Source organism: Echeneis naucrates, chromosome 16 (assembly GCF_900963305.1).
Source record: "Echeneis naucrates chromosome 16, fEcheNa1.1, whole genome shotgun sequence".
In the NCBI taxonomy this organism is placed as follows: Eukaryota; Metazoa; Chordata; class Actinopteri; order Carangiformes; family Echeneidae; genus Echeneis; species Echeneis naucrates.
Window position 1 is genome coordinate 16,894,211 of NC_042526.1, and position 27,662 is coordinate 16,921,872.

The following is a 27,662-nucleotide window of genomic DNA, read 5'->3' on the forward strand; positions in this document are numbered from 1 at the left end:
TCACTGTTCTATATTAATGAAAGCTGCTGAGCTTAATTAAAAAAAAAAAAAAAAAAAAAGAACACGTCAGCTTGTTCTCAACAAGAAAAAACACTTTACCATGACCTACCAAACACTCAGTGGGTGGTGGTAAAATAATCAATGGCTCTCCAATGCTCCATCTAAAAAAGTCATCACTAATCTCCTTGTTGCACCTGTCACATCATCTCACCTGTAACACCTGCATGTTATTTTCTCCTTCAGTGACAATGAAGACCATAAACCGTTAAAAGGGAGCCGCACACCGTCTAATGGGACGGTAAAGAGAGACGACAGTGACGACAGTTTAGTTGACTACGGGGAAGGAGGAGACGGACAGTTCAACGAGGATGGCTCGTTTATCGGCCAGTATAGTGGAAAGAGTTCCAGCAGGGACAATGCTGAGGGCCATGAGAGCTCAGAGGCCCCTTCTCCTATTAATGCAATGAACTCCTTGAACTCTTTTGTGTAGGGGCTCAGTCCTTACAGACCGGAATGAGGTGCCGCACTGACTGCTTGATCCCCACATCTCTCTTCAGAGGGCTGCCCCGGCACTGCATGACTTTACGATCACTCATCCATCCCCAGGGTCCCACATGATGCAGTAAATACACACAACTCATTTACGTTTACACCTGGAAATCTTTACAGAGAGGCTTTGGAACCCGTAGTTCATTATATATGACTTAGCTTAGTCAATCATGATTTCAACAGTGCATGGTATACCTGTTATCACCTACATCCATATAGAAATTAACACTTAAATTAACCAGTGTTGCATTACTAGTGTACCTGAAATCTCCCATGGACTATGCAGTGCTCGTCTGAACTCCATCTGTTTTTATCAGTTATATTATCTACTATGTTCAAATAGTAATCGGTGTATGTAATACAGTAAATGACTACTACCCCATGTAGTTTTTCCAATACAGGAAATTGTACAGGAATCTGTATTAAATAATGTAATTAATTCATATAATTCCATCATGCATTGACAGTGCACAGGGCAGATCATGTACAGCGTGTATATAAATATACATAAATATAGATATAACGTGAACTATCTGTAAACTGAAAATTGGGAGCAGTGCACACAGCATGCGTGATATTGCTGCCTTGACACATCTTCGTCTGTCTTCGCTCCGTTGATGAACCACCTGTGAAGGAGGAAGCTGAAATGCTGCATGGCATGTCAAATGACCTTCGGCCTGCATGTGACCTTTTGTTATTGAGCTTTATCTGAGGGCCAGTGGGAAACATTTTAGGGACAGCATCTCGGCTCAGTCCCTGCAGTGCTCCTTCAGCAGGTAGTGCCTTTTATTCAAAAAAGACGACTCTGAGGTCTCTTTCCAGCGCTCAGTGACTGGAACAGAGACAGTAGTAGGACTGCAGAAGTCATATTCATGGATGGATAAGTTAAGCTTGAGAAAAAGACTGTGGAAGAAGGAATAATTCATGCACTCCTGTCATCTTTTTTTTTTTTGTAATCCTCCCAATGCCTTGATACATTGGGTTCACTTTGATTTCTCCAAGAAGCTAAATGGTTGCCGTGTTGCATCGGGCTAAAACATTAAAACAGTTTCTAGTCAATAAACTCTGAAGGCACTCTGTACAGTAACTGATTGTATTTCTGTAATGTATGGATATCTGTGTGTGAGTCTGTGAGCGTGTGTGCACATGCGCACAGATGCAGCATTGTTCAATATCCATTAGACAAAAACTGTCACTTGTACTAATTACACTTGAGGGCCTTTGGATCGAATCAAGATTTTTTTTTCTCTTAACTTGCATCAAGTTTTTTTTTTTAAAGACCTGTAGAGTATTTGTTGAATTTGTAAATACCTTAATTGATTGTACAGAGACAAGCAGCTTACATGGCAGCCTAGAGAGGCAATGTTTTGCATGATATGGTTTAACCTGTTGATAGGATTGTATTACATATAGACCACTGGTAGAAAATATATTCTTTTTTTCTTTTTTTTCTTGCTGTGCACTTGTACATTGTACTGTAACTAACTGCACATAAAAATGCATATGGATTTGAGTTCTGATTGTTTTTCTGATTTGCTTGTCAGCGAGATCTATAACTTTGATAATGTACATCAATTGTAAGGGTGTAGGGACGATATTAATTGATGCACAGAATGATGTTCTGATTTGTATCAGTCATACACAGTCCCAGTGTACTGCCAAAACAATGCTCTTTCAGACAGTCCTGCAAAGGGTTTTGTATTTATGAAGCAGATTTCTACTAACCGATACTTTCTTTGCCTCTATTTAAGTTTATCCTTTTAGTGCTACTGGAAATATAATAAATGAATAAATAATTATCTCCTTTCATTTCAGCTTTCGGCGTCTTTCTGTACATGTGAGTGAGGCTGTGGGCGGAGTCATGTTCATTGACTCATAAACCTGTCAATCAGATATGCTCACTGCTGCAAATTATTCATTAAAGTGAAATTACACAACGCAATAAAGATACGGGTCGTCTCAGTTTGCTACACTTTACCCTGTCTAATTCTGTCACCGCTGAGTTAAAGATGATTAATGGGGAAAGGAGCAAGAATACAATTCTCTTGTATTATCGGTGCTACAATTTCTTTTCAGATTTTTTTGTGAAACAGATTTGGTGCAGCTGTTAAACAGTCAGAAAGCAGATGCTCCCATTTCCTAAGCGGTCACAAGCCAAAGGGGTTGGGAATCACTGGTCTAATGTTGATGAATGTGCTCAATTGTTCTGGGCTAAGCAGAGCAATGTTTGATATAATATATTGAAAATATTCAATATTATTATTATTATTATTATTATTATTCAGAAAGTCACTTTCCACCTCATCTCTGTGTATGCATTTGTGTTGGCACTGGACAATCGCTTGCTGCTGAGGCCAGAGTTATATTCAGGGCTATATGGACCTGAAGAATGGAACAATTTCAGCATGTGAAAACTACACAGGCAGCCTAACACAAACAGAGAAATGAGCAAAAACACGCACAACAAACACACATCTCCACTATATACAGTAAGCAGAAGCCGCCTTCACCTGCCTTCGTCTGCTTAGTCTGAGCAGCTATAGAAAGACCTTACTGAACACAACAGTTGGGCTCCATATTTTTTTTGGCACACACTTGTGGCACTTCCACTTCCATTACAGTCATATTGTCGGCGTAATAGCGACAGAGCGTGCCGCCATCTGGTGCAATATCACACAGCAATGGTGTCAGGAAGTGAGGAGGTCTGCTGTCTGGTGTCTTGGAAATGCTGTCTCTCCCCCTGGCGTGGACTCTTCCTCCCGCTCCCTCAGGTACACTCACTCCTTTTCCCTGCGTTAAGTTGTTTGGGGATAATTCACAGAATTGTTTGCTTCAACATCAGCAACTATAAAACTGGATCGCTTCCTCACATATTAATGAATTTTGGTCTATGATTTTTCCCTTTTTTTCCCCCCATGATGACAGCAAGAGAGTTTTATGAAGGAGGAGTGTTTTGCAGCCAGGTGGAATAATATCTACATCATACAAAACAAATGACAGCAGCAATGATCTGAAAGACCTGATGACTTTCAGCTACTGACTGATGATTCATCAATTTGTTTTTGATAGATTTACCTCTTGACTTTACTGCCACCTAGTGATAAGAGGCAATTACACCTAAGTTAAAATCAGCAACAGGCTCTTAAAGACATAAAATCTGAATGTTATATTAAAAAAACAAAACAAAACACGGAAAACGGAATGGTTGCAATGGTTGCAATACAATACTTTATTGAAATGACAACATGCTGAATGTCTTTACATTTTAGCTTGATGGTTTATGAGCCAATGAATTTGGCTGTCTGTTGACATCCCCTGCCCTTGAATACAAAGGCTCTCTGTAAGAGGCTTAGCTATTCAGTTTCATGGCAACAGAATCACATTTTTTGTCCACTGATTGGTGATCATTGCCACCAAACAACCAGCTGCCCCATTACCCTTGTGACACCCACCCACCCACTTTTCAGTCCCTCGGCTCTGACCCCTCCCACCGTCCCCTAATTCCTCATCCAATCCCCAGCGGAGTCATTCTGTGTCAGCTTCATGTCTGCAGTAGCATCTATTATCCATCCCCAGCTCGTCTGTCACCAGCTCCTTGATTTACTGCCGGGCAGGAAGCCTGGTTTGAATTGATCTACGGCTGGTTTTATGCCTACCTCCAGCCTGCCTTCAATGAGGGGAAAAAGATCATTACGTGGTCTCGGTGTGATGTGCTGTTTCCAAACAACCTAGTAGCTTTCAAGCACATCATTCGTATCCGGCGTGCTCAAGAGAAGGATGTGATGTCGAAAAGCTTTACAATGAGACATTTATCAAAATGAAGAATATCAAAGGCAGATATTATAAAAACACCATCATTTACTTTCTGGTATTTCTTAAGTGTGTGCTGAGCTTCAGGGTGTCGCTTCCTTGGATCTAAGAGGCAGAGCCTTTGTGCTTTTATGTAAATTTGCCCTTTTCTGGTGCTCAGAAAGCTGGGGAGGATAATTGTGTATGATTATTCTGTGACATTTCCATATGGCTGACGAATGGTTTGGCAACACACACACACACACACACATATACTTATGTCAATACCAAGCCGTTTTGAGCCTGAATGGGGTGTTGTGTTTAATTGAAAAACTCACAATTAGTTGGAATATCACCTCTTCCTGTAGAAGGCTATCATTTTCTTACCACTGTTTTTATCGAGGGGGGGTTATAAGTTGATGTGAGCAATATCATTGCTCTCCAGTTGGATGGATGCAACATAAAGTGAGGCAGCTTTGTTCTATCAATCTGATGCTCTTTCAAAGCACCTCCGCCCCCTTTTTTTTTTATAATGATACCACCATGATTATAACCCTCTCCACATCTCAATTCCTATTCCCCATATAGTCCCCCCGGACCCACATCAACGCCTTCCCATTGATGTCCCATTTCTATTTGAACTGGATGGGTGGTGTGTGGGGTGGGGGGTTACGTTTGCATGAGACCCCATAGAGATCACTGGGGCTAAATCTCATTTACCCTTCTCCTTCTTCTCCTCCTCCTCCCCCTCCTCCTCCTTCTCCCTCATCCTCTGCTAGGCAGATAGATGACAGCCACCTATTCTTCCCTCCAGACAGCAGGGTGTTTGCTGTTCCTCTTATCCACCCCAGAGACTGGCCTTGTAACAATGTTATTCACCAGGGGGATCTATCTCTATTTGCACTTCCATGTTTTTTAGAGGAACAACAGTGTTTGTCTGAAGATTGAATACAGCTAGATCTCAGATAACCCGTGCACAAAATTATACTCTTTTAGGGTCCTGTATCATGCTGCTTCATTAGGGTGCCGTGAATCGACCCACTGTTATGAATTCCTTTGGCCTTGCCGGTGTCTGTGGAGTGACATATTTTTAAAATTCATGCCCCTTAGGCGGAGATAATGTCCCATTTTAGAGGAAACAATATTTTTCTGATGAAAAGTCATAATAATATTGATGTAAGAGAACAAAGCAGCAACACTCAATGTGATATAAAGCTATAACCTTTATGTGAAATCAGTTTCTGATCACATAAAATTTCTTTGATATGCTGCCTCAAATTCATCCAAGGGGCCTAAGTCCTTCAATTAATTCCCTGCTCTCTCTCGAAGATTCCTGCATTATTTATGGGGCACTGCCACAGAAGATTATTATTTGCTGTGTGGTGTTTACATCCAAGATTTAAATCTAATCTCGAGGGATTGAGATGGTCTCATGTTTGGACTGACACATGGTCACAATGTTGTAATCAGTCGCCCTTCTGAAATCTGACTGAAGGAAAATTGTAAACAGTTAACATTTAGGATGCAGTTATACTCATTTCTAATTTCCTCCTTGTGACGTCTAGTCAGACAGAATCATTTATTTGCTCATGTTTGGGATCTGTTGCCAAAAAAGGAAGAAAATTTTAATTCTCAAAAAAAAAAAAAACAACTCTAAAAGCTATTGTTAAGCAATTTAAAAAGTAATTTCTAACTTTGCCTGCTTAGTGCATGGATAACATTGATTATGTTGTGTAAAATAAACAAAGATCTACGTGAACTGTAGCAAGGTTTGGGAAATTACCTCACTGATAAAGAGGGGGAAGGGAAACCATAAATGTGGCACACCTGGGAAATGAAATCAAACAAAGAGACTGGAAGGAGGACACCAGACAAGAGAAGTGAGAATTGAGAAATTAGGAAAAAGGAAAACAAAACAAAACAAAAAAAAAAAACAGAAAACAAAGGGAATCAAAGTTAACTTTAACCAAGGAATCTGAAAGGGAAGTGTGCGAAACCAGGAGCCCCAAGAGAAGAAGTAGAACCCTGGAGCAGAGGAACCTGTGCCAGTTCGGACTTGGTGATACTCTGGCTCTGGGTTGGACACCTTCCCACAGATAACTCCCCTTTCATCCAACCCATGCTCACCTGAAAGAAGGGCAAGTCAGTCAGATCAGTGGAGAAGGAACTTGAGATCTACCATGTAACACTGAGCACACACTGCTCAAAGCCAGAGGACGGGTGCTTTTCATACAGCTACAATGTAATATTCATTAAGCATTCAAACTGTTATGAAGGTTTTGTTCTCGTAGACTCATTTATACACACACACACAAATACACTCTCCTAACAGAGAGTGTGCTTGAGTGATGGTATAGAGAGACATACATTATTCTGTTTCTCACTGCTGTTTTGAAGCATATTCCATGGTATGGTGTTTTTGCTTCTCTTGTCTATGTGACACAACGTTCTTCAGCACTACTGGGGTGCTGAGGAGAACCCCATCTTTTTGACATTAACACATGAGGGGTGTGATATTCTTTCGGGGTTTTGAATATGTGCCATTTGTAGTAAACAAATGTGGGTATTTTGTATAAAAGTATGAGAGCTGTAGCTCAAAAATTCAGTAGGTTACAGGCAGTGAAGCATAAAGTGTTATAACCATACACTGTGCCTCACTTGAATCCGCAATAAAACTGTTGTCATTTATATGTTTATGGGACAAGTCATTTCCAAGCTGCTACTAAGATCCTGTTTGTATAACCACTGTCATCTGAAAAAATACCTTATTGGCTACATTTTTATGCAAAATGATCACTCAGAAGGGAAGTTTCAAGCGACTGAATATCATTCGCTTGTGCATAACTCAGTGCACAGAACAACAACAAAAAGTTATTTTGATGAGAGCTTTTATTTAGCCTTGTCCTCCTTAACCGCCACAAAGATTCAACAGGTCTTTACGGTACGCATGTCTTAGTTTCTATTTCCCTTTTGTTTTTTGTCCATATGTGAAGCCTGAGTTTGTGTTGCTCCCTGTCATGCTAAAGGTGGCACATCTAATGGTAATACAAACTCAAATCTTCCGGTAATTGTTTCACATTAAAAGCCTGCTCATGTTTCAGTGGACAGAAACTTTTATTGCTTTGCTGCACAGAGCACATTGTCCCTTTTCAGTTAATGCTGCTTGCGTTTACATGGCGTTAACAGGTAAGCTAGTGGAAGGCAGGAAGTTCAAATCTGGTGAGAAGGTAATCAGTGTGGGGAGCTGGTGACTAATGTGAGGCAGGTGTGGAAGCAGGGGGCCAGGGCAAAGACACCAGAGGACTGCAGGGCAGGTGAGGAATGACTGAAAACAGAGATTTATTGGGAAAAAAATATTTTATATTCTGTTAATCCTACACCAATTATCAATGATTTTATTTTCAGTGAGTGTGTACTCCCTGCACAACAACAAGCAGCAGACAAAGTCAGGAGACCCTCTGATGGACTGAAATCCATCGACGGGCCAGAGAGAGGTCTGCTGGTAAGGAAACATAGCTGTTCTGGTGTTATTTCCTTTGTCAGTGTTGTGAGATTCCGGCGCAGCTTTTATTACGAAATTGCTCTGAAGCTTAAAAATATTTCAAAATGTCAAGTGTGAATCACACAAAAGATTGTTAAAAAATGAAAAACTACTAATAATGCCAGCTAACTGTAGTTACCTAGCAACCCGAATGGATACATGCTACTGCTGAGCCCATAGCTTGAAGTTGTTTGTATCTAAGATATATTTGAATATACAGTAAAAAAATTAACATATACATCGATATATATTTAATGTAGTGAATATGATTATACTCTTTGTGTGCCACAATGCTTCAGTTAATGTACAGGAAGACAGAACACCTGCTGGGCATTGCTGCCTCTTGCACCTCCTCTGGTGGCCAGAGGTCAGCTGCAGGGTCGTCAGCCAGGAACCACCATTCACTAACTTTTCGCCCCTTTTCTCCTGGAACGTCTCCCTGCCACCCCCTGTATGGAGTAAGATAGCTATCAAAAAGATGTGTGCATGATTCTATGTACCCACAAACTTCATACTCGCATAAAAACAATCCTAGCCCAAGCAGTTTCTCAGACTCACATATATGACAGCAGAATTTGGCGTACAATTTTATTGACATTCAAATGTTTAACATTACGAATACGACTGGTTAGAATCATGCACACATTTTTTTTTATCGCTATCTTACTCCACACCCCTGCAGCTGATACGTGTAGCTTGATGTTTCTTCTCTCCCCACCTTCAGTAACAAAGCTGGTTTGGTTGTGTTTCTCTGCAGCTGGTAAGCCTTTGCAGCCCCGTCGACGCCCCTTTAGCACCCCAGCTAGCTTTCTCAGGACCTGGTCGTAGCGCCATCTGTAGTGTCCCTGGGAGAACGTGATCTTACAACTTGACAAAATGTGCTGGAGGCTTGCGTTAGGGATATTTCAGAGTGTGCAGCATTCCTCACTCCCGAACCACTAGTGAAGGTTCCGAGGACAGGGAAACCTGTCGTATGTTGAGTGGATGAGGAAGCTGAGTCTTCCTTCGGGATCTTCCACAGGTCTGACCAGCTGATGTTTGATTGGCAACTCTCCCCCAGGTTGTCCTTCTTCCCTGTCAGCCCTGCGACACAGCCTTGAGCTTGTTCCACTCTATCTCCATTCTTGTCACCTCTGCCACCACCATCTCCTTCCTCTCTTTGCAGTTGGTCTTGGACCAGAACTGCTTCTCCCCACCCTAGCTCTGCTCTTCCTGCCTGGACTCTGCTGACAATCTCTTGACGTTGCAGCCGACTGATGGCTTGGCTGACCTCAGTTTGGGTGTTCCACTTCGGCCTGTCAAAACCTTGGCGTTCGCTTTCCTTACAGTCTGGTCAGCGGACTCTCTCAACTCGGGAACGAGCCTGGTCTCCTGGTTTCCTGCTTGTAGCCCAAAATGATTGTCTGAAATTGCAGCTGGAGGGTGGTCCTTTCGAAGAGGCCCGTTTTCAGAGAGGCACCATGTCAGCCCTGACCACTTTTTGATGAATGAGTTGGCTTTTCCATCCATTTTGCTTGCGCTGGTTTGAGGGGATCTCATCCATTTTCAGCGGCCACATCACCCTCCTATAGAGCGTAAATCGGTAACACCAGACCTTGTGCTTCCCAGGGAGTTGGCTTCGGTCGATCCTTGCCAGGCCTTCTGAGAGCTGTTTCATCACGGTTCTCCCCATCTGTTTGTCCATAAGCTCTGCTGTGTACTGCCTCCCCAGGCTTTTGATGGGTTGCTCAAAGAAGAGTGTGATTTTCTCCCAACGACAAAGATGGTGCTGTCATTTCTGACTCCTCTTCTGAGAGATAGGCTCTATGAGTTTGATGGCTTGATCCTCATTTGGGCTGACAACCTTTCAGCAGTTTTAATGTGCATGCTGCTGTCTGGAGGAGGCTGGTGATGTTGACCATGTACATCTTTAATGGGGGTAGTCTCTGCCCAGATGGTAACTTGATCCCCCCAACCATCAAAAAAAGTAGTCGTCAGTTGTCAGCAAGCAGGCTATACCTCTATGTATTTTACTTGAACTGCCCCCCCCCATCTTATCCCTGAACTCATTATAGGGGTAATCTTTTACATAGGACTTCTCGAATACTGTGCAGAGATTAGTGAGTGAGCTCCAGTAATATCATTGATATTAGCTGATGGGGAGTGGCAGCGACTTCCCGTTCACTTCCATGTAGTCTTTAAATAGACGTGGAAACAACAGAGGGATTCTCTTTTTCACAAGAAGATGGAAATAACCGCCCTCTGACATAATCAGCCCATTAGGAACAGTGGGGGGTAATTCAGAGATGATTAATCCACATTATGGTGCACTGCTCCAACATCAAAAACAAGGCAGGAGATGTTGCTGTTCTTCGGTCATGTTGAGATATATGTTTGAATACTCATATGCCCCTATAGGCATACAGACAGACATCAAATTAGATCTGGTCAGTGAAAGAATAAAGAGAAAGGGAAGCTAAATACAAAACAGAAGATGCCCCCCCCCCCCCCCATCACTTTACAATTTGTTTTGCCAGAGGCAACTTCTTTGGAGTGATGACGGTAATACAGGAAAACACTGTCAGATATCCCCACAATGATAATGAGCAGGCTTATTCAGATTTTATTTTTATTTTGTTTATTTTTATTTCTATTTATATTCATCCGATTATTCATTAGATGATAGAATATCTTTTTTTTTAACACTTAGTGTAAAGTGGTGTAAGCTGGACTCTCATATGGGGGTTAGAAATTCAGCATGAAGTCAGCTGTATTACAGGTTTATAAGCCTGAACCTCTTTGTGTTGCCAGGTTTGATGGATATACGCACAGGGGAACGTGTGATGAAGCTCGGGGGGGAACCCGGACCCCTCAGTGGGAACCCCACTGCTCCCTGCTCCCTGGAACAGGCAGGTCTAGCGCCCCCTAAGCCGCCAGCCCTCACCCTTCCTCCCTTCCTCCCTTCCTCCCTTCCTCCCTGCTCCAGTGTGCGGGGACGGGACCGCGGCTCCGTCAGTTCCTTCCCCCGCTCCGGAGCGCCCGGCAATGCGGTGCTGAGCAGAGGCGAGCATCGTGAAGGACACACGGACGGACGAGATTTGCCCCCCTCCTCTCGCCCCTCCCTCCACACGGAAGGTAAGAGCACGGGAAGCATTGCACGCACACCGCGAAAAGTCACCTTAAAAAAAGAAAAGAAGGAAAAACCCACCAACATAATTTGCAGAGGAGCCGGGCGCTGCGCTCTGACAGGCAGGCTGAGTGGGATGGAGAGCAGCTCCTTCAGCCCTCCGCATTGCAGGATAGTTGACGGTTTGATACGAAGGATCCGATGCATTTCCTTTTGTATTATTATTATTATTATTATTTTTACAATCTTTTTGGACGTTTGTGTCGTAGTGACAGATGCACGGTGAGGGGGGGGGGGGGGTCGCCTGCTGTGTTGTGCAGCACAGGACTTATCGTGGCCGTGCTGGGGATGAAGCTGTTACATGATCTGCAATAGTACACCCTGGCATGCACTCACATCCTCTCGCGTCCCCCTCCAAAGTAAAAATAAAATATAACGGGAAATACTGATGCGCAGAAAGAATGCAGTGATTGTGTTGTGTTTCGGCTGCACCTCGCACATCTAAACATCATCCAGTGTGCGTGTGTTAAACCGGACCACGCCAGAGGCCAGAGCCTTGTAGCGCCGCACGCCCCGGCCATTCAAACTGCCGCCTGCCCTGAAGCCGTGATCAGGAAAACACTGAGGTCTGACCGACGACTGAAACGGGTCCCGGTGGCTGCTTGTGGCGTGTGTCGGCTCTGTCTGTCTCCCTGCAGCTCTCAGCGATGGCTCAGCCTCTCTGGATGTGTCAGGTGCTGGGGAAGGTGTCATGGGCGCGTCCTGACACCCAGACCAGGCGTCAGCGAAGGAGAAACTGTTACTTTCAGGGCTCCTCCAGGGGTCTGCGTGATTGTGTGTGGAAATGATGAAGAATATTAGTTCACTCCCATTAGGACATGGGGTTGCATGCAGACACAGATTAAGGTTACTGTAAAAGAGTGAGTATTGTTTATGTTTTTTGCTCCTCTAAACTTATTCTGTGCTAGAGTGGACGTGAACACTTTGAAAACAGTTTCCATCATGGTGGTGGTCTCAGTTTGTCACTCTTAGCACAGGTCCCTGCAACAGACAGCAGAGTATCAGCGAAGCCACCAAAACTTGGCCTGATGAGCTCGATGTAGTGATTTATGATATTATCTGCGCTGCCCAACTAGACAGGAAATTACACCTCATGAGCTTCTTTGTTTGCTGTCTGCAGTTAAGTCTTTTGTGAACAGTGGGACCGTTTTGGATGATTGGTCTCACATTAGCACATAATTTAGGTGTATCAACTGATTTTGGTTCTTTTCAGGACTTACTCGAGGACTTGCGCCCCCACACCTGTTACTTACATGCAATTATTTTTCGTCCTCTGTAAAATATCAGCATTTTAAGGCAATGAGTCACTACATGCATGAAATATTATGCCCCTGGACCCAGTGCACTCTGACTACACCTTTCACTTTATAGCTTTTGCTGTTCAGTGCTATGTAGGGGGATGCTTCTGTGTTAATCCTGAATGAATCAGAGCCATAGATGTGGCACAAACTGTCATTGGGATTCCTTTGCTGGCTGTCGGGTGGAGCACTTTATGAATCTTGTAAGCTCCACTGCTGTTAGTGCATCCTGTGCTGGCCTGTGTACGCCCTGAGGACAGACCTTCTCCTTCATGCTAGGTGAATGAATTTAGAAGTAGGCTAACCTGCCTGCATGCAGATCAGCATCTTGCATTTTATCCACTTGCTCCGAAAACGAAATGTGGCCGCATATCGAATTCAGAATTTCGTAATAAGGAGTCCACTGCCAGCACATCTGCTGAACCATTTACATTCACAGTTTTGCCATGATCCAATCCGCGGCTTCAGCCTTCATCAGTGTCACACTCACATGAATCAACATAACCATTCACTGGGTCTGGAGCTTCAGTGGCTCAGATGATAAGGCTCTGGGATGGAGAGAGTATCCACACCTGAGGCTTTGGCTTCCTCATCCCCACTTCAGTCTGAGGATGTTGTAACTTATGGCCATGAGTGCAAGGGTGAGGGAGATAAATCCTTCACATATTTATGAGATTTTCCTCCAAATCTGTCCAGCCTGAGCATTGTTCTTTGAAATTCAGCAAGACGATGAACATTCAGTTTCTCCTCTTTGAAATGCTACTGCCTTAATTCAAACACCATGTTTTTTCACCGTTCTGCTCAAAGTAGAATCTTGGTTGTTTGCCAAATGAAGATCATTTTTGAGTTGTTATCAAATCAAATCTGATTTATTTATATAGCGCCAAATCATAAAAAAGTTACATCAAGACACTTTACATATAGAGTACGTCTCGACCAAAGTCTTTCTTTTAGGAAAATAGATTTGCTCCAGATGTCCTTGCAGGCTCTGAGTGACAGATTCTGTAACAAACAGTCAGAAAGTAATAGATGAACAGAAAAAAACAGATTTTGAGTGTGAATGTAAAAGTCTCTAAACTGATTGACAGTGTTGGCATTTGGCGTCAACAGTTCTCATTTGTTAGACGCTGTCTGTTCTGTCACTCAATGCTGTATCAAGCCGGAGGGAATACGTCCTCTAGACCTGTTTCGTTGGTAATGTGAATGCACTAGGAGAGGATATACAACCTGTACAGACACACACACACACACACACACACACACACAAACAACCACCAGGGTTTATTGCTGCAGTTTTCTTTACTGTGCTTACAAGCTGTCTGGTTGGCAAAACATGTGATGCCCTTGCTTTAGATTGCTCAGCAATTTGTGCACCGTTGATCAATAGCGAGATCCACTAATGGTACGGCGGCAAGGCAGACATGACGTTTTCTGTGTTTGCCTGCAGACAGACCACTCCTCTGTTCATGCCTTAGGAGGAGAAAGGGCCTCAGTCCCCATCTGCCATCCCTGGCTATCTGAATACAGTTTGCACCAGCCCTGCCATTGATTCTCCTGCTGTGGAGAGCTCCCCGCTCTCTGCACGCACATGACCAAAAGCTCTTATGAGGAGAGACAGCGCTAAGTGGGAAAAACTTTCAAGAACAGTGCATATTTGTTCAGATACACGCTCGCATTACTTGTTGAGCATGTAACTGATTTATTCAGTGCTACACTTAAAATTAAAGCTAAGATCGCAGATATTTTAGCATTGCAAAGCCAAAAGGTAGAAGAGAGAGGGATGCAGGCCAGTCTGTCAGGTATTTGACAGAGGAGACGTTAATCAGCGCATTAGGAAACAGTCATAGTGTTTAGTAATGTATAGACCTGATGATTAATGTAGGAAATCATTTATGATTTTAAATAATCTTTAATTGTGGTCTTAATAAAGGCTCACATATTAGCAGCTAGTTGCACCTTAGTATATTTTACATAGATATAGGTTTGGATTCCATTTGAACATGATGATGAATACTTGTTCCCACCACTTTAGTGGGTTGGTTTCTTTTAATTCCAGATGGCATATGAATCATCATTCAAACATGCTGGAATGTATTTGTGTGTGTTTTTACACAAATGTAAGTATATGAGTTTGTCTCATTGCATATATGGTCTTTTTGTTGATCTCAACAAATACAGCACATAGGTTAGCTGAAGATAAAAACTAGATTTGATATCTACTGCTGGCCTTTTTCTATTTATAGCATTAAAGCTTGTGAAGAGAGATATTCATTTACTGACAAGGCAAAAAAAAAAAATTGGAAGAAACGGCTTGGCATGAGATAAAGCTTAAAAGCTTCTTTTATGATAGAACATTTAGTCTGTTTCCTTTCCTGCATCAGTGTGATTTTGTTGGTGTGTTGAGCATCTGCCCAAGTGATGTCTCATTCAAAATCTGATGACCCCATTTCCATTAAGGTAATGTGGACTGGACAAGTAAGTGGTGTTGGGAAATTGCCTGGTATCTCCCCGTGTCATTTCCTCCCTGGGAGGAAGAAAGCCTCTGATCAGTGTTACTGTATCATGCAGTTGGTGGATGCTGAGGGTTGAGGTGACAAGAATGTATCATATGTATAAGAACAATTGATGATCAGTTCCCTCAAAACCTCACGAGATGATTTTAAGGAAGAGTAAGCAAGACAGATCACTGATGAACAGCACAGGCAAACTATTGCTGCACCAACTCATATTTTGAAACAATATCCTAATTTGGATTCAAAATTTTAAGCAATTTGGTTTGAGACCAGTTGATGATTTTGGCTATATTTAGGAACATTTGAAATCTGTAACTGGGTTACATCTGACAAGATTTCATCTCTACCCTCTGATTCGTTTTTCGAGATAATTTTAGACTTAATCTAGGGAAACCTTTTGGGATTTATGGACTCAATTAGAAAGAGAATACAAATGTGTGCCCTTCGCCTACTAATTTCACTTAGCAACATAATCAGCCATTTACATTTTTCATGATAATATTTGACTTCACTCATTACATTGTCAGCGCAGAAAATAGTTTATTTGCTTATTAGAAGGGCAAACCTTATCAAGCTTGACAGGGATACATTCATTGAATGCAATAATATTGAGAGCTATTTGCTCATCAAATAGCTAATTGCATTTTGGTTGTTGTTTGCCAGTACCAAAGAGGCTTGTATTTAACGAATATAGAAGTAAAAATGACAGGACTGCAAGGTTAACAAGTTCAGATGGCATTTTCTCTAATGAAGTAGTCATTTTTGAATTTCTTAATGTGAATGGGCCTTAATTAAAGTACTTCTCAAAGTGTAAGATTACCTCTTGCAAATTTGTTTTGCATTCTGTTGAGCAAAAATATTGTGCTGCACCCAGTGAGCTGATTTCTCGCATGGGAGTCTTGAGCCATCTGTTTTTGCACCTTTTGGTGGTGCAGTCAGATACGTTATTTACAGAGCTTCTGAAACGCGGCCACACAGCATTATACACTATTTTGGTTCAGTTAGACCTCACTCTCAGTTTTGTGCAATTTGAATATCAGTAATATTTGGGATGATCAAAAGGTTGGTCCAGAAATAATCCCCTTTGCTGCTAGAAAAACCTTACCTATACAGCCATGTGGCCTCTGACGTAGTCATTTATTTCACAATACTTACAAATGAAAACTAGCATTTAGCAACATTTTGAAGATGGTATTACTTCTGCATTCTTCATCAACGACTTTCTCACCAATGGGCTACATTGTTTTGGATTTAATCCTATTTAATCTGTGCTCATTGTGGAGGTGTGAAAGATCACTGTCGTTTCAGATGCTGGAGCTGTATTCGTACAGTGCTGGGAATAAAGAACAAGCCCAATGGCGCAGGGAACTACCCAATTAGGTATTAAAGTGACTTCAGTGGGACTGAGCCACTCTCGGGGCCTTTGAGCAAGGCCTGTTGCTATGGTGCTGAGAGTATGTGCTGGAGGAAAAGAGCACAACTTTATCTACATGTTAGTTCAGCATGCCTGTCTGCAGACCCCTGCTTATATGCTCCCTTTCTTGTATGCCATATTTTGTTTTTCATGATAACCCACCCTGCTGCCTCTTAGTGATGACTCAAGCGCGGGATCAAAGGGGAATTCTTACACTAATCAAAGACGTCCTTGGTGAGAAGAACGAGTTCTTTAGCTGACTGACCCCTAGTCTTTTGTAGGAGGGGATGTATATATGAAAAGTGTAGATAGTGGATTGAGGGCTAATCACGAAGAGAGCCTAAAAGCGAAGGGCCCCTGGCACATGGAGTGAATACTGAGCAATCCAAGCCCTTGGGAAGCCTCATTATACATTTAGGGGCGTCCTGTTTTCCCTTTCACAGGACAGCTGGACAGCTAAATTGTTTGTGGATCAATAGTTTAGCTTCCTACTGGCTCCACAGAGTGAGTGAAGTGCATTTAAGACCAAGAAATCCCATTATGCTTGGCAGAGATCGGAAGCATAGCACTTGGGGCCTCAGCAAGTGCTGTTGCCATGCCCATTATTCAACCTGCCTGTTTACCTGTGATGCTTCCATTCAGAGGACCTATAGTGATATTACACTTACGTTATCAAATAATTTTTGATTTTCGTCCTTTTTTTTTTTTTGCATGCATGCATATCTAATGGTTCCCATTTAATGCTGTAGGAACCTAACTATAAGCCACTCATTTGATGTTGTCATTTCCAAAGCATTCCTTTTCCCTGAGAGATGCTCACAAAAAGGATTGATTGAAGGATTTAAAGCTGTGTTGTGCTCCCCTACAGACCAGCTCATTGTATATTAATCATGCAGTTCATATACATTATTATGAACATGGACTGCCTGCAGCCTGTCTGCATCTATTCACTACTTATTGAGAATGCATAGTGTTATTCATTCCAGCTCTTTGGCTACGTAAAGGGCAGAGAGAGAAAGGAGGTAGAAAGAGAATGAAGGCGGTTTGGGAGTATGAAGAGAAACAGGGAAGAACAAAACATTTGGAGCCCTCCCTTCATTCCTCAGATCAGTGTAACCAGAAATAAAAGCTGTGGCTGGTGCAGGCTCTGGGCTGTAGGCCGCCACTGTCCTCTCCTGGCTCGCTTGCTGTGCTGCCTGTGTATTACTGTTTGCCGGTCAGTCTCTGAGCTCCTGCGCCCTCAGCTGTATCTCCACATGAAGAGCCCATTGATGCGGGCATCATTAGCATTCGATATAGGCGAGCACGACAAACAGGTTAGCTTTCTGTTTCACACCAACAAACCTGTTCTTTCTGGATTCTCTCAAAGGGTCTCAAATCAACCCTCCTGTTGCATAGCTAATGAATGTGGATAAAAGAGGTCAGAGAATGCTTATGTAGCCTTATTCAGTCTAAGCAGTCTACTCCTTGCATAAAGCTTCGCCCTGCCAACTGACATGTCAGGCCAGCACTTTTTAGCTGGTGTGACACTGTCACATCTGGCCCACAAACTCACAGGGTGATGTAACCGCCTGCGTCACGATCTCTGAAAGTGCTTGTGGGACAATAAACCAGTACTAATAGCTTCCGACAAACTAACCTAAAATGTCCCTTAACAAAAGTTGTTCTTTTCGGGTTGGCATATCATTATTAAGATCTGAATCCAGCATTCGGGGGGATCTGGCTGACTTATTCATGAGACTTGTTCGCTAATTATGCTCCAGATTCCTTTCCTTGGGTTATTGTGTTGCTGCAGGAGCTTCTGTTGCAATCTGCTAATTCATGCTGCCGACATTACTCTCACAGTTTTACTTAGCAACAGCAAATTGCCCCCAAGAAGAAGTTACTAATATTACCCCATAAAAAATAACACATGAGCTTGATGCTCTCCATCGCTGTTGTAATTATCATGAGTCATCGTACCGCTTGAGCAATCTTGATGCTGAGGGGAGAGAGGGAAAGAAATATTTCTTCTATCATTGAACATTTCCGCCTAAGCATAGAGGAATTCATATAAAGAGTAAACAGGCAGATAATGAAGATGGAAGCAAAGAGACCAACCTAAAAACTCTCTTTACTGGCTGTCTAGAGCCTGTCATGGAGAAAAACAAGTCATGCATGCATATTAATAGAATATTTCTTCACAGTTCAGTCAGCCATGGTGGTGGACAGCTTCCATACGTATGTGTGGGCCTTGGCGGGAAATGTGTCAGTAGCATAGCAGCCAGTGTCCCTGGTTGGATTATTCATGAGGAAGGTGTAATGGCAGAAAGTTGGAGGAAAGGGCATCCAGAGGTGAATCTGACTGAGAAAGAGCATTGAATCCCCCTCCCGTGCTCTTTTCACCCCCTCCCCTTTTTGCAATACCCCGACTCTTATCTGCAACACACAGTTCCACTCATGCTGCACACACAGGGCCATAGTGTGTGCAGGGCAGATGGAGTGAAGGGCACAGCATTACAGTCAGGCAAGTACACATACCACCCCCTAAGCACACTCATAAACCCACACTCATATCCACAATGGATAGAAAAAAAGGGGTGTGTGTGTACTTGTCTTTATTCCCCTTCAACACAGGACAACAACACAAAGCAAAACACTGCTCTTCTATATGACTGAAGGGGGATGGAGACTACTCTGTGTTTATAGAGACTGCTGGAGTATATAATGTTATTCACATTGACCCGTGACCTACCAGATTAGGTTCGGACTCATGTTCAGTGAAAAGGTTGCAAAGAAGCATGGCTGCAACAAGTGTGTATATTATGTACCAGACTAAATAATTGATGAATCCCATTTTTTACAAGAAAGAAAGAAAAGTCATAAAAAATATGACACTGCAGCCAGCAATATGTTTTGATTGGCACTATATGTCTGTCATGTTAATGAATTTGGTAAATATGCAATTTAGAAAAAACAAATGTGGTTTGATGTCTTTCACTTCCTGGTCCAGTGTCTTCCTTGGAGTTATTAGAATGCTGACAAACAACCTCTGTTTTTATTTTGAGAAAGAGAAGGTTGTTCCTTTTTCTAGTGTATTAGGCCAGTTTCTTTTGGAAATTCTTGGACTTCACCTTTTTGGGTTTAAGAAATATAGGAAGTAATTTTCTACGCCTGACTTTAAAGATTTTACTGTTCTATCTTCTAAGTGTGTCACAAAACTCACTAAAATTAATTGGATTCAGTCTTTTTTTTTTTTTTTTTTTTTAACAAAAAAAGTACCACCACCCAAAAAAAAAAAGAAGTCTTATTTATGTCCTTTTCTCTACATCTGCTCATTAGATCATTGGTATGTATATTGCTTGTGACCAATTGCAAGTTTCAGATGAATAAACCCACCACAACGTCGGTGAAGGTGTTTGGAAAGTAGAGCAAAAGCATCCATTTGAAACAACAAAAAGCTGCTTAACCTAGTTTGGCTTTCTTGCTGCTGCTGAAGAGAAGGTGAGCCTAATTGTAAATGATGTTACCTTTGTAACCGCTGTCTTGAACAGCAGTTGGGCTGTGCGCAAACAACCTCAAATCAGTGAAGAGGTGATTTCCCAAAACTTTTAATGTGACCTGAATTTATTTATTTAACCTGTGGTTAAATACATAACCCTAACCCTAACCCTAACCCTACCCAGGGAGTTCCCTTTGAAATACAAGATCTCATCATCCAGGGAGTCGTTATCATGATGGCAGCACAACCAGTTCCATGTGAAAAATAAAATTCCCATTAAAGCATATGGCGGAACATAAACAAAATAGTAAAAGAAGAGCGGCATAGATGCCGCAACATTTAAGGATTATGTAACCAACCTGTTTCCTTTGGGGAAGTTAGTAAAAGGTATTTAAGTATCAAAAGAAGGAAGTACTTCTAAGGTACCATTATACCCAGGTTGCATTAAGGAGAAAGCAGTTTTATCAAGCTCGGAGCACACCCTGATGATATTTAACAAGATTTAAGTCGAATAACAAGCACTTTAATTGCTGAAGATATAACTAGGTCGTTTACAACATCATCTTAACAATAAATGGCAATGTGAATATTTTCCTTGATCGGGCCCTCCTGATACAATAAAATAGACTTATGACCAAGTGTAGTGTGTTTTGACATCCATGGTCTAAAACAGACATGATGGCTTGAAGTGGAAAGCATTTATGTGAGGGGAGAAAAGCTATCTTAACAAAATATCAATATCAGAAAACATTTAGCAAGTGACTCTTTCTAACACATATACTGTATACATATATAGTCAGCTGTAAGGCTACTTTGCATTGGAAATGTTGTTTTTTGAAAGTACAGAACATGAGGCTACCACATTTATCCACATAGTAAGTTGATCATGGCTTGGCATGGTAATCTAAGCAACCCTTTTCAATTCATTTCCCTCTGTTATTGTCTGTTGTTTAAGTGGGCACCTGTTCTGTGTTATGAGCCATGATCACATGGTGTGACTTGGCCAAACGGCACCAGATGACTCAGGTCTTTGCCCAGGCTGTTCTCATTGTCAGTCGGCACACACACTGCTTTCTGACAGGCCATCTGACTGTGGCCATGTGCTCGGCTGTAAACACAGGTGACTGGGTCTGCTAACATGAACACCCTGTTCCGGACGTGACTGTATATTATGGTGGAAGCTCTCCTCCATATCAAGTGTTTTTTCTATTTGCAAATATCCAATCCAAAATCATTTCATCATTAGTAAGTGAACAAATAACTCAGGAATAGTAAATTGGATAACGTCAGCAAATTTCAGCAAATCATGGCTGTCATACATACATACAGATTTCAGGCAATATCAGTAATAAGCTCATGCCAAGTGTTTTAAACAGTAAATGCTCTTTAAGGAAGGAGTATTTGAATGCCAAAAAACATGGCAAAATTGCTTTATACATAATTGTGGCCATTGAGAAAGTCTGTGGAGCTTGCACTAGCACAAACAAACAGCATGAATATGCATGGCACTGCTTAAAAGCACTGGCACAAGCTAATACAGTATTGCAGTCAATGGATTCACAGAGCAGGATTTCTCCAGTCTACTTTCAACTTTGGAGGAGGTGTCTAGCCTTGTGGCTCATCTGCTCAACCCTGAAGTGCCAGTGCAAACTGTCAGAAGGCGAAATCTCTTGTCTTGCCTCGGGTGATCTATAAATTGTATAAAAGTAGTATCATATGAGAAGTCTACGTTTATGTCCATTGTATTTTCTCATCATGACTTAATGACTTAATGACTTAATTACTTATCAGTCAGATATGTTGCCGGGTGTTTAAATTCGTGCCCAACTTGGAATTAAATTTAATATGGGATTCATTAGGTATGAATTGATCTGTTGAACCATTAAGTGATAAATTTCCAATATAAACAGCTCAGCACGTGTGGAGTGCACTAGAGATCAGTAAAAAAAGGCTTGTTAGTCTGTTATCTCAAGCCTATTTGTGGTCCAGACCATTTTAGTTACTCACCACTGATGAGTGCCAGGGGAATTGTTTCTCTCCCTCTCATTTCTGAGAATTATCCGGCATCCGTTCACATCTGCTTTTGAGAGAAATTTTGAAATATCAGACGTAAGCAAATGTATGCAGGGTCTGCTGTCAAATTGTTAAAACTACAAATCGTGCAACAATGCTGACCTTGGTGGTAGAGCTGCTGTTGCATCCAAGCTGCAGCAGCATGGGGCGACTAACAGCCAGCCACCAAATCAAATTACCAATCTCATGGCTTCAGCGCATCCCAGCCCTGCATGACTATACAGCCCCTTTCTGCTCCTGTTTTCATCCATTCTTCTGTTGTAGGTCTGTGGATTTATAGCATGTGAACAAACAGTCGTGGACTGAAGCAGACACATTGCTCTTGATTCACAAACAGGACAAACAAACTGCAACCCACTGCTGACGGGGAGGAAACACAGGACACAAGAGTATAAACTGTTTCGCCTGAATTCTCAAAAACATATGGAGTTTCTTTGATGTGTTTTGGAGACCTTAGTGTAATTACTGTGCACGAACAAGACGAATGAAAGCGGCAAACAGATCTTCTCATAATGATGAGGTGAGGAAAGCACTGATGGTAAACATCCTGGGTGATTTCTTTTTCAGTGATGTGGAAAATGGGGGAAGAAAAGCACAATGGCAGGAGAGAAAGTTAAAATAGAAAAATTCACTGTTATAGAAGCTGAAAAGATGGAAAGATGAGTGATGATGTACTATGTGTGTATTATTATAGACAAATCCGTAAATACTATAAGAAAGCCAGCTATAAATTTTTCCAAGAAACCAAGCGGCAACCAGTCATGGGCTTACTCAATGGTGTGTGAACTGACGTTTTGAGGGAGAGAGTTTATAATTTAGTTTCTTGAGGCTCAACTTAGTAAATAAAAAACAAAAAACAGCTGTGACCATATTTGGAGCAGAAGAAGATCTGAGGAGAAATGGAAGTGAATCCTCTTCACTCCTCTGGGCTCGTCACTGTTTCTAGTACAGTCTAATCAATCACACAGGTGCTGTGTTCTTGTTAATCATCTATTTTTCCCTTAAGTCACTGTCATTTTAAAAAATTAACTGCATGTTCATTTGAAGAAGACTTGAAACTTGAGGGAAGGATGAGGAACTCATCATGAAAACGCTGAGTGAGTAAATAAATGAAGCGAGAGGTAGGGTCATTGACACATTGACTAATTTTAATTTTAAGTACATATGTATTTGGGACCAGCTACTTGGCTTTTGAGAGCCACAAACAGAAAACGCAGATCATCAAAACATTGGTTTTGGTCTTTGATGCCAGGAAGGAAAGGAAAAATACAAATGAACACAGGACTTCTTTTTTTTGTGGGAGAGGTCTTAATAAGAAACAGTGGGAAACATGAGCACTAACTGGAGCTCTGGAAACAAAGCAAAGTCTGTTATCATTTTATGCTGTCGATTGTTTGCTGCTGTGATACCGAGGTATCAGTATGCATTAATGAATCCGTACTCTGCAAGTGAGCCATGCTGTCAGGCCCAGGTTTGCCTGAGCTATAATAACAAACTTCGATTAATCTGCTGGTGAATCCCAACGCTCTATGTGCAAAGACAAGAGCGAATTGATTGACAAATGTCAAAGACTGACTGGCATCTCACCCACACCCACAAAGATGTTGCTGTATCTCTTGCAGTGAAAAGCACCATGTTCGACCTGTGACTGTCACTGACTTACATTGTGCTTCAGTGGCCATTACATCTTCGTGCGCTTGGAGAGTTCTTCCTTTTTTTTCCCCCCCTGCCATTTCGTAATCACTGCAGCTGCTGGAGAAAAAGACCACTTAAGTGTTGAGACCAGGGAACTCTGGGCTCTCCAGCTGACGTGCACTTACAGTGTAGTGCACACGTACTACCTATTAGCCCTCATCCACCTACGCACTTACACACTCGAATTGCCTGGTTTGTTTGTTATGAAGCAGTGTGTGGAAGAGAGGCTTTTGGGGTTTGATTGTATATCAAACGTTTGTGGGGGCAGGTAAAAATTACAGCCATTAGACAGATCTATGTCTGTTAGTTCCCAGGCTCCTCCGCTCAAGTCTCTTCACCTGCAGTTTGTTCAGTTTTCTGTGATGACAGAATAATCCAGTGCTTGTGGTGAGGAAAGAGAAAGAGGGAGTAGCTTGCTGGTGATGGGCTGTTTTCTATGATTAATACTTTAAAAATATTGATTTACAGACAGATGGCTATTTTGTGTTGAGCTCCCCATTCCGTCGCTATAGGAAAGAGATCATGTTGCTGTTTGTGCGAGTCTGCCTTAGTAATTATTTATTTATTTATTTTTGCAATAGAGAATCAAAGAGTGTGCCAAATGTCAAGAACAGTGGGAGACACAAACATTGGACCCAAGTTCTGTACTGTGACCCTGTCTGCTAATTATGTGTCAGACCTATTTTTCCACTCCAGAAAAAAAAAAAGAAGCTCTTTATTTTAGGGCTTAGATTGCCAGAAGGCAATGGGAACACTCAGTTTGCTACCACTCCTCTGGCTCCTAAGGGCTGTCTTTGTGTGTGGGTGTGTGTGAATAAAAGACAGGACTATCATGAGATGTTAGCGCATGGGTATCCCATTCTTATGAATACTGCATAAAGCTGTGAACATAGATGTAACAACGCAGTATAATACTGCAAAAATCACACTGTCAAAAGTTTTGGCTCCATTGATCGCACAATAGAGACAGGCAATATATTCACTTATGTGAATAAAATAATGTGCTATAAGATTCAATATTACCATCATCAAATCTGATGACATTAATATTTAGTTATTTTGCATGATTTAATGGCGTGACATGAAATTGTGAAGTTTGAGCATGAAACATCATTCCTCTATTCACCAAATACGTTCTTCATCTATTTTCCCTTCCTATTTCCATCTACCTTTCTTTGCCACTCAACTGTCTAACTGTTGGAGAAACATAAAATAAATCAGCTGTGTTATTTCTTGTTTTTACTTTAAAATCAAATTCAAAGCTGATCACATCAGCCTGTAAAGTTGTTTTCTTGACATATTTCCTCTTGTCTCTTTGCATTCAGCTGCTCCCTTTGCATTGTATGTGTTTTGTTCAGCAAGCATGAAAATTGACCTATTTAATGGCGTACTTTCATGCTTCTCAGGATGAAGAACTCAGGAAAAACTCATTGACCCTTAATCCACTGAAAATCTATAGAAGGTGCTGCTTTAAGTGAACAACAGATCTCACTTGAGATTTCTGGTTCGTCCCTACTGTGGACATTGTTTTGGGCTAGACCTGCAGGGCAAGAGTGATTGTTTCTCTGGCCCTAAAAAGAGCAACATTGTGCATGAGACCTTTATCAGTCCTTCAAATACCAATACTGACCTATATGTGGAGGCTTGGGTCAAAGGGAGGGGCAGGCTAGCCAAAACATAGGGCAAATATCGAGTCTAATGAGTCTTAATGTGGCACCCAGTGAGGCAACATGCGTAGACTATGGCACTCTCTGATATGGCCAAAAGCAAGACAGGATTTGTGTGGTAGTTTGGTGAATTCCTGGAACTGAAACGATTGTGTTTTTGCTGTGTTTTTTGTTGTTAAATGCAGACCACTTTCTTCTCAATGTCTTTTGGATGAAAACATCAGGCATAAAACCCTTCACACATGCATGCACACATTTAATGGACACTCTTGATCCTCCCTGACACCACAGGGAATATGTCTTTTTCTCTCTCCCACTTTGCCTTGCTCAGTCTTGGTCTTAATTTCTATTCTTTCACACGCAGATACTTGCAAATGCACCTCCAGGTTGGGTAATTCCCAATTCTCAAGCGACAAATCTGTTGGCTAATTAAATTTGTGCACCTGATATGATGGACAGGACAGACAGTCGAGGACGGGAGAAGACACACTCTGCTTAAAGGGACGTTTCCAGAAAATTCAGTATGACTTCACAGCTTATTATCTATGCCTGAAGACTCTTCTGGTGGAGGAATCAATACAGTCTGATTGGCTCCAAGGGCAGAGGGCCCACTACAGGAAGTGGATATCTCCAAACCATCCATTATGGATGAGAGGAGTGAAAGGACAGATAAGAGAAAGACAAAGAAAGGGAGACAGAGAAGATAAGAGGAAGGAATCACAGGAAGGAGAGATGAGATGAAGACGAAGTAAGGGATGGGTGGAGGAACTGATTCAGAGGAGATGAGTGGTTGAGAGGAGGAGGATGAGGAACTGGAGCTGAAGATTGCAGAAGGATAATGAGACTGCAGATGTTCTCTATTTTTTGTTGTTGTTATTGTTGTTTTAGCTCAGCTGGTTCCTCGGATTGCCCCCAGTGTGGTTCTAATGTTTATTTCCAGCTGAGGGAACACGCCTGCACAGTTCCGAAAACGAAATTGTCTTCCTCCCACAGTTTGTTGTCACCCATGCAACATGCAGCAGCATTATTTCTTTTTCTTGTCCCCACTGTGGGTGACTCGCTTCTTGGCTCTACCTCCCCATAAAAGACACAGGAAACCCTCTCTCCCTCCTCTTTCCTTCCAACTTCCCTCCCTCCATCTCACTCTCTCTCTCCTCCTCCACTCTGAGGTGAGGTCACAGCTGGAAAGCCGTATGATTTGACAACTAAATGTTTGTGTGTGTTTGTGATGGAGGGAGTGGCTGTGACAGTAGGGGGACAGGATGCCATGGCAGTGGTTACTAGCCAGCAACTGCAGACTAACAGTTTATCCCGAGGCAGACTGTTAAAGAGAGATATACAGTGGGCTCGACTGATGCTCAGCCAATGCTGATAGGACTTTCGCTTCAGGCGAGCACGGGTGAGTCTGAGTGCTCCTCAGGGTGTGTGCCTGGGAACAGAGGTAGGCAGAGTGGGCTTGCTGTTTGGCACCTCTACACTGAACAAGTACACAAACCAGAGCAGAGTGGTGAGCTGGGAGTTTTTGTTTTCTTCTCTTGGGTTATTGCAAGCACGTGTGCATGTGTGTTTGTGTGTGTTTTTGAGCACAGCTCAACTCTGCTGGCTGTAGGATTCTGTCCTCTGCACGGGAAATAGCTCATTATCCACATCTCAGAATGAAGCATGCTACCCCGACGCTGCAGTTCTGCACATCGACGACATGAATGTGCGTGTGTGTATGTGATTATTCCACAAGTCTGTTATGGTTTGCTTCAAAAAGTAAAATAAAGTAGTGTTGGGGATTACAGCATTCCTCTTTCTTTCTGTAGCTCACCCACTTTGTGTGAGTTTGTCATGCAAGTGTTTATCTCACCATGTTTATTGTACACTTTTTCTTACTTGAGGCATTGCTTGTGTATGTTTGAACCAGCATCATTAAATAACCATAGCTTATTTAAATTATTTTTTATGTTTGCATGCCACTGGATGATTTATTCATATTGAGCCTCCACTGTGAGGTATTTGTCCGATATGCCCAGTGCAGCCTATTAGGGCAAATAATCTTATATCATCACATTGTCAGTGATAAAGTTGTGTCCTATATGTGCATTGGTCATCCATCTATGTTGCGTTTGTAGGCCTTAAGTACTGAAACAGTGCGAGAAATCTAGCTTGTGGTGAGTTTTTTTCCAGCTGAGAAGCTGCTTCACAATTGTAGCAGTGTATGATGCAAGTCCCTATGACCTTTATATAATGACTTTCTTTGCATAATGTTCACAGTGTTTTTATGATCAGCAGCGGTGTGACATGTTAACTCTCCCTCTCTCTGTGTTCTGCCATGTGAAAGTCGCCACTGCTTGCGCAAAATAGAATTTATTCATCCATCACAAGTTAGTCGGCTCGTCCTGTTTCTATTCTCTTTGACAGACTCACTGAGCAGGAATAAAACACTTTGGAGAATGGATTAGATCTAAGCAATGTGGGGCAATTTATTTTT

General features: G+C 42.0%; 2 protein-coding genes across 9 annotated transcripts in view; both read left to right on the forward strand.

Moving 5' to 3' along the window:
* Positions 1-2,351, forward strand: part of nrcamb (neuronal cell adhesion molecule b) — a 68,746-nt gene extending 66,395 nt beyond the window's left edge. For all 7 annotated transcript variants that reach the window (XM_029522219.1, XM_029522215.1, XM_029522220.1 and 4 more), the window contains one exon: positions 244-2,351. In XM_029522219.1, coding sequence (XP_029378079.1) covers positions 244-490 — 247 coding nt within the window. In that variant the 3' untranslated portion in view covers positions 491-2,351. The remainder of the gene's footprint in view (positions 1-243) is intronic.
* Positions 2,352-10,860: 8,509 nt separating this feature from the next.
* Positions 10,861-27,662, forward strand: part of LOC115056024 (contactin-1a-like) — a 57,867-nt gene continuing 41,065 nt past the window's right edge. The window contains exon 1 of one of the 2 annotated variants that reach the window (XM_029522242.1): positions 10,861-10,993. The gene's annotated coding sequence lies outside the window, so the exon portion shown is untranslated. Of the gene's footprint in view, positions 10,994-26,448; positions 26,586-27,662 lie in introns of those variants that run through there. The other variant, XM_029522243.1, reaches the window with a different exon arrangement.